Below are 8,077 nucleotides of genomic sequence, written 5' to 3'. Positions count from 1 at the left end.
CCGGCCTCCGCCTCCTCGCTCCTCGTTCTGGTTTGCTCTGTCGCTTTGAGGAAAGCCCGAGAGGCCCCTTGTTCCCCGACGCGGGAACCCCTCCTCTCTACCCGGGCGTCTCCCGGGGGGCCGCCGCGCCTCAGGTGCGCTGTAAACGGCAACCGCCGCAGCCGCCTCATCTGCCCCGGGTGTCTGCGGCTGGGAACGGGTACCCGTGGTACAGTGAAGCACCTGATGGCGGCCCGCTGAAGAGGTGGAATGTCTGCTGCGTTGTACTGTCCCACCGAGAAAATAATAAAAAAAAAATGCTGCCTTTTTAAAAATTTAGAGAACTACTAGTTATTATCTTAGTTAATTATTCTTTGAAACAGGGAGATAGTGATCCCTACTAATTCTTAGAGCCTTATGTGGGATGAGGTGGTTGAGTTGAGCACTTCAGTAGTGTGCCCGCTTGAATGGGTCGTTTCTTAGCCTGTTTTGGTTCATGTTGCATCATTTTTTAAAAAACAACGTATGCTTTAAGCTGCTCTTAAAATGTCATGCTATAAACTGCACCAGGTCTGCACGTGTTGAATAGCAGAGTACTTCTGGGATTTTTGTTGTGTCAGTTAACCAGACAGGACAAAAGAGCATCCCTACCTCCAGCTGTCTGTCAGCCACGTAAGTTTACCGGATGCAAACTGCTGTGTGATAGGAAATGGTAATTTTTAAAGTAATGTAGAACTTTGGGATTGCTCAGTCCTTTGCTTGATTAACTAATAAAAGTGCTTCTGTTGTTCTATTGACCTATTAAATAGTGAACTACTACTCTGTTCGTTTGTTTAGCACATAATATACTCTTAAGATATTCTGTCCAAAACAGATGTTCTAATCTGTATATGTGCTGGTTTAAGTAACATGCATGACTTAATGGTCTTAATGATTGTTCCTCTGTGAATACAGAAGCCATGTAAAATTCTTCAGTAGAGCTGGCAGAAAGCAACTAAATGAACTTCGTTTTCTTCTTTTTATCTGCAGTGTGAAAAAAACAGAGATGTCAAGAAGAGAAGGCCAAATCGAACAGATATCCCCGACAGCCTTTGTCAAGAAGCAGAAGAATGCTATCGGCTTAAACTGCCTGAAGACTTCTATCAATTCTGGAAGTTTTGTGAAGACCTAGATCCTGAGAAACCAAGTGGTGGGTTTTTAAATATTTTTTGCCTTTTCTAACTTTCATTTTCAAAACCAGCCTGAAGGCAGGCAAACTGGAGGTGGTCAGATGCATTCTAATGCTGCTTCATTTTTCAGTTGAGATTTAGGATATTTACGTGAATGTAAACAAGAATGCTAAAGGTAATCATAGTGACGTGACTCTATGAAGTCATCATAGAGATGATCATTTCATGATCTTTGAAATATAATTACTTAAATCAGGTAATACAGAGGGACCACATGTTTTTGAAATCTGCCTTTCTTGCAAGTACACTTAAAATGTTTAGTATGGAACTGAAGTTTCCTCACATCAGTCAGGTTTCAGCTTCCCCAAACTTGTTACATAACAGAATGTGGCACCCAGGGTTCCTGGGTGCTCTAGAAATGACAGCTTCTTTTAGAATGTTTTGGGTTGGAAGGGACTTCTGCGGGTGATTTAGTCCAATACCAGTGAGCAGGGATATCTTCAACTAGATCAGGTTGCCCAGAGCACTGTCCAACCTGACGTGGGATGGGGCTTCTGCCACCCTTCTGGGCAAGCTCTTGCAGTGTTCCACCACCCTCAATGTAAAAATTTTCTCTTTATATCTAGTCTGAATCTCCCCTCTTCTAGTTTAAAACCATCACCCCTTATCCTGTTACAACAGGTGCTGCTAAAAAGACTGTCCCCATCTTTTCTGTAAGCCCCCTTTAAGTACTGGAAGGCTGCAGTAATGTCTGCCCAGAACCTCCTCTTCTCCAGGCTGAACCCCAACTCTCTCAGCCTGTCCTCACAGCAGAGGTGCTCCAGCCCTCTGGTCATTTTTGTGGCCCTCCTCTGGACCCGCTCCAGCAGTTTAACTTCTTTCTTGTGCTGACAACTCCAGAGCTGGACACAGCACTCCAGCTGAGGTCTCACCAGAGTGGAGTAGAGCAACTCAACCTCCTGGCCATGCTGCTTCTGATGCAGCCCAGGATACTGTTGGCTTTCTGGGCTGCCAGTGCACTTCGTCAGCTCATGTCCAGCCTTTCATCCGCCAGTACCCCCAAGTCATTCTCTGCAGGGCTGCTTTCAAATCCCATCACCTCCCAGCCTGTATTGATATTGAGGATCATCTATACCCAGGTGCAGGACCTTGCATGTGGTCTTGGTGAACTTCATGAGGTTCACAAGGGCCCACTTCTCCAGCCTGTCCTTGTCCCTCTGGGTGGCATCCTGTCACTCAGGTGTGTCGACTGCACCATTCAGCTTAGTGTCATCTGCAAACTTGCTGAGGGTGCAGTGATCCTGCTGTCTGTGTCACTGATGAAGATATTACACAGCACTCGTTCTAGTATGGACCCCTGAGGGACACCACTTGTCACTGATCTCCATCTGAATATTGAACCATTGACCACTACTACTTATGAGAAGTGTATAACCTGACTCTCGAATGAAAGCTATCTGAATAAAAGAATGTCTCAGGTTTCCTTGTCTTGTAAACAAAGTGTTTGGCAGTTTGGATTTATGGAACCTTTTGATACTTGAGTGACACAGGAACTTCTTAGTTTATATACACACCCGCCAGAAAGTAAACCAGTTCGTGCTTTGCTTTTCAGATGCACTTGTGTCAAGTGTTGGACTTACGCTTGTTGGACCATATGATATTCTTGCTGGAAAACACAAAAAAGTAAAATCATCAGATCCAGACTTCAATCTTCACTGGAGATTCTTCTATGATCCCCCAGAATTCCAGACCATACTTGTTGGGGATAGCAAAACACAGTATCACATGGGATATTTCAGGTATTGTATTTAATATATGCTCTTGATGGACTATAATTACGTGTAGCTTTTGCTCCTTTTTTCCACTTGACAGGATTTGAGATTGTGCACTGCCACCAAACAAGAATCTTTCCCTTCTGTTGTAGGATATTGCCACATGGGTTGATACCTTCTATTACAAAGTATCATAGATACTGGAGTTGAAGACTAGATTTAAATATTTATTGAACTGCCTCCCCCAACTCTCCAGAGCACATTCATGTGTTAGTCTTCAACTTTTGTCATGATACTTAGAGGTAGTAGTCAAGACTTAGGAATAAAGGGAACATGTATTCTCTTTGCATGTGTTGATACAAGCTCCTTTCAAAGCTGCACTATAAGATTTTTAGAGCTTTAGATCTAAGTGTGTTTCTTAGTTTTCTGGAGGAGATGGCAGTGCGGTGAGGCAGAAGGTTAATTTCACTTTGAAATAGGAGAAACGGACACAGCTTGACTGTGTGTACTCTTTCATAAATAGGGATGTGCCAGATGAGCTTCCAGTGTGGGTTGGTGCAAATGAAGCTAAGAAGGGCTGTGCGATTTCACAAGTTGGTGATAATGTCTTCGCCGCAGTCAAGTAAGGTTCATATATACTTTTATTTATAAGCAGTAGAAGAGAAACTATTAATCAGTAGATGTGTTGTGAAATAATGCAGGTAACTTATGTATCTTTTTCTCAAACTCTCATTTCCTGCTTCTGCTAGGAAGCTTTAAGGTATTCTCAAAAGTCTTAACAGGCTTCTTGATGGAGTTTTCATTTTAAAGTAAAATAGAGATGTGTTAGTTATCTCACTGACTAAATACGTTGGTAGGGATAGGCTCTTTAGGGAAGAAAGCTGGGCGTGTTAAATACATCCTAAGTGAAGAAAGGGCATCTCCAACAGTGGTGAGTGGAATGTGAATCTGATGCAACTAAATGAGTTGCATCTAGTTGTTGTTCTTCCCTACATACAAAAATACATCAGTATTTTTATCTAATGGATAACTACAAGAACATTTCTGACCTGGGGCAGGATAACATTTATATGGATATGTAATTCAGTATGATTCATGAAGCTTTACATGGTCCTGCATCATGAATGTGAACAACTGATTTCATCACCTGTCAGTCAAACAGCAGAAGCTCACTAGGGACAGACATGTGTCAGTAAGAGAACGCATGCTGAGGAATAGCTCCTGCCAAGCAACCCTTGTGTAGTGCAAAGTTAAACAAGGACATTTGTTTTGGAAGCACCATGATGGAAGTCATAAAAATGTATTTGTGTGCATGACTTGGATGACAAATAGTGTATTGGCACTGACGTAGCAAACTGAATTCTTGCGAGAAGGATGGACAGGAGTCCAGGATGAATGAACTGATTCCAGGAAAATCTTCAGCACCTGCAGACTGCATTAACTAAACTGTGATGCACACACAGATAGGAAATGCCCAAGTACTGTTTGTACCCAACTCTTTTAGTCTCTTCTTGTTAGGAAGCTTGTATTCCCCAGTCTGTGTGTATAAATAAACCCATGACAGTAATCTTCATTGAGATCTGGAGGTTTAGTGATGGGAAGGCTTGTTTGTTCTGTTAAACTCTTTTAAGATGTGGTTTTTTTGTGTTTACAGATTATTTTTGTCAAAAAAACTGAAGGAAGTGACTGACAAAAATAAAACTGCAATTTTGAAAGACATAGACAAAAAGCTAACAAGAACAGCAAAAGAATTGGGTTATTCTCTGGAGCAAAAAACCATGAAGATGAAACAAAGAGATAAGAAAGTATGACTTTCCTGATCCACTGGAGAGGACTAAGTTCTGTTAATTTTTTCATTTACTTGCCTGGGGGTTTTTTATCTTCTAGTCAGTAAGGATGCTTCACTTAGGAATTTCCAGAGCTAACCAGTGCTCTCTAAAACTTCAGGAGAGGGAAGATCCATACAAGTGTGTTCCAAATAATTAGATTAAATCAAAGCACTTTACTCTTGTATACCATAGCTTGGCATTCAATTAAAAAAACAACCACCAAAACAATAAGGGAAATAGTCTAAAAACTAAACCAAATGGGAAGCATGGAGAAAGCTGCTTCGAAGTGAAGAGTAAAATGGTTGGGTTGGATCTATTGGAAGCAGGACTATTAAGGATGATAGGGATCAGTAGCAGAGGTTTCTTACATACCTGTCAAATAATTATAGTAGGAAGTGACTAAGCAGTGTGACTACAAGGATTCCTAGGTTTCAGAAATTGACTGAAATGGAGTTACCAGTTACTTTAAACTTCAGTACTCAAAAGTAAACTGTGGTATAATTTGAAACTGTTGATATCCTGGAGCCTGGACACTATTAGGTTTGCCCACCAGCGGTCGGGGTTAATGTTGTTCAGTGAGGTGAGTGGTTTTATGTCACAGTACTGACTTACAGTGCTAAATTCAATTTCCTGTATCTTTTTAGGTGGTGACCAAAGCATTTCATGGAGCAGGCCTAGTTGTTCCTGTAGACAAAAATGATGTCGGATACAGAGAACTTCCCGAAACAAATGGTAAATATCTGGTTTGCTATATTCTGCTTTAGCTAAGTAAACAACCTCCAGTCACACAGCTACTCTGCAAAAACCAAACTGCCTTGTGTTTCCCACTCAAAGAATATGAAGGAGTAAAATGCAATGGTTAAAACTTCTGCCTTTAAGTTTTAATGTATTTTCTTCAAATGAACTACATGAGAATCAATGAAATGTGCAAAATCTGAAATAATCATTCCTGAAGTAACAGTTCAGACCATCCTCTCTTTTGTATTGGCACAGCCATACAGGAGGTGGATCCAAAAAACTGATCTATATTCAGGGATTTCTAGGTTTATTCCTTATTACTCCCCTTCTCCCAGTAGTGTTCTAACCAGAATCAGTTTGATGCATTTGAGCACACAAATACTTGTCTCTATGGGGAACTGAGACAGATGGGCAGGGGGCAAAAATGAACAGCAAAGAAAAGGGGAAATTTTTTTGCCAGCAGCTCAGGGCATGCCCACTTAGTCTTCGTGTCAGACCCACAGGTCTGGTTTTGTCAGAAACTACTTCTGTGCAATATTCAATTTCTGTATTTAAACATCTAAATATTTCTGCTTTTGTTTTTTCGCAGCTAATCTTAAAAAAATTTGTAAGGCCATTGTCGATGCTCCTACTGATGATGAGAGGCTGAAGGCCTTTGCACCCATTCAGGAAATGATGACCTTGGTTCAATTTGCTAATGATGAGTGTGACTATGGAATGGGGTATGAACTGGGTGTGGACCTGTTTTGCTATGGATCACATGTGAGTACTGCAACAATCATACTTCACAAAATCATGTGTTATTTTATGCATGGATCAGGAGTTGGTTTGTGTCATAGGTTTTTATTCCTACCTCTTGCATAATTATCCCTAGGAATTCTGAAAGTGTACAAGAATATTCTTAATTCATGGAGACTTTTAAAGTCACACTTATGACATCATTCCATGTTAAATTCAAATGTGTGTGTGTGAAAGCACAATCCTGCAATGCAGAAGCACTTAAGCAGCATTTAACTGTTGTGATTCGATGTGCTTAAGACAGTGAGTTGTCACTAGACTCCTAAAAGTGCAGAATGTCTGATCCAGACACTGGATAGCTGTAGCCCCAAAATACTTGTACGGGTGCAAGCGCTTGTGTTCAATGGGATCAAGAAACAGGCTTAGTGTTTGTAGAAACCCCAGCTGAAAAAACTGTGAGCCTAGGTCAGTTACCTGCCTGTGCTGCCTGAGTGGCTGTACAGGAGACCACCCACCAGGTGTCTCTGGTTCCATGTTGACAATGAGTATCATAAATAAGCTGACTGACTTAGCAGCACTTAATCACAACCAAAGATTCTACTTAATGCTTCCTGTTCTGTATTAGTTGCTGCCCCACTGATGGAAGGGGTCATGTAGTAAATCTGTGGCTGGGAAATAATAACATATAAGGAAGCTTTAACATCAGTGTAGTAGGAATGGATGGATGGTCGTAGAGACACTTGTGCTGAATAGCTTCTTTGAGTAAAACCAGTATTGGCTAAGGGGTGCTCCAAAGCACCAGACAGATAAAAATCTAGAATTACTAAATGTAAGCCAGAAAAGTCATGCTAAACAGTAGTTAAAAGACTTAGTCACTGAAATGAAGGAAAATACACTGCTCTGTCCATACACTGTTAAATTATTGTTTCTTAAATTTCCTGCCCTGCTCTCGTAAGTTCCTTACAGCATCTGAGAATGTATTGCATCTTCCTCTGATACCCAGTTTGAGGACCCTTCCTTCAGTGACTGTGCTGCTTCAGCTGCTCATCTTTCCTAAACCTGGAAGAGCAGTGAAGGAAACAGTTACTTCCAGCTGGCTGAGTGGGCAAACCTCCATCTTGGCCTGTGGGGTAATCACTGATGAATTCCGGCAGTGTCAAAAAGAAAAAACAGCGGCCTCACACACAAGTTAACACCATGGTTTGGTCCCAGTGTTTTTGCTTGTCTGTAGGTTCTTGGAGCTGCTTGCTGGTTCTGATGGGGAAGAGAGCCTGGCTGTCCCCTTGTGTACAGAGCCAGAAGTGACAGTGACTCCAGACATGGAAAAAGACTTAACCCTCTTCCCCTTCACAGGGGAGGTGCAGTGGGCTTACATGTACAGTAACCGTCACAAATGCTAAACATGCTCTGACTTCTGAAGTACTTCATAACCCCCTTGAGCTGTGCAGTGTGACAGGACTTCAACCGCAGGCTGGATTCCTGTGTGCCTTGACAACAGTTGTCATCTTGTGCACTGCTAAAAATAGATTTCCCCCTCTCACTGCAGCTGCTCTGGTAACCCAGCCTGGCCTCGCTGGGGCTGCTGGAGGTGCAGTGTGAGCTTGGGCGCGGTGGGTTGGCTGAAGGTAGAGCGTACCTCGAGGGCTACCCTCGTTTTCCCTCTCGCCTGCAGTACTTCCACAAGACGGTGGCCCAGCTGCTGCCCCTGGCCTACACCCTGCTGAAGAGGAACCTCTTTGCCGAGATCATCCAGTCGCACTTGGCCGACCGGCGGGAGGAGAAGGTGGACCAGCTGGCGCCCTGAGCCGGGCCTGCACCCCCGAGGGCAGGCCGCAGCAGGGCGGGCGGGGGG

The 8,077-nt window shown here is 42.8% G+C and overlaps 1 protein-coding gene across 1 annotated transcript; it reads left to right on the top strand.

Moving 5' to 3' along the window:
- Positions 1–50: 50 nt before the first annotated feature.
- LOC104488322 (chromosome unknown open reading frame, human C4orf27) lies at positions 51–8,074 on the top strand (the record flags this gene model as incomplete). The annotated part of the gene is made up of 8 exons (XM_010145276.1): positions 51–263; positions 1,009–1,168; positions 2,761–2,947; positions 3,444–3,542; positions 4,575–4,725; positions 5,394–5,481; positions 6,077–6,249; positions 7,898–8,074. Coding segments are annotated over 8 exons (1,203 nt in total), but the record flags the coding sequence as incomplete, so codon positions are not given.
- Between the last annotated feature and the right edge of the window lie 3 nt (positions 8,075–8,077).

This window comes from Buceros rhinoceros, unplaced genomic scaffold (genome assembly GCF_000710305.1).
Source record: "Buceros rhinoceros silvestris isolate BGI_N320 unplaced genomic scaffold, ASM71030v1 scaffold3411, whole genome shotgun sequence".
NCBI classification, from domain to species: Eukaryota; Metazoa; Chordata; class Aves; order Bucerotiformes; family Bucerotidae; genus Buceros; species Buceros rhinoceros.
This window is presented reverse-complemented; position numbering and strand designations above follow the sequence as displayed.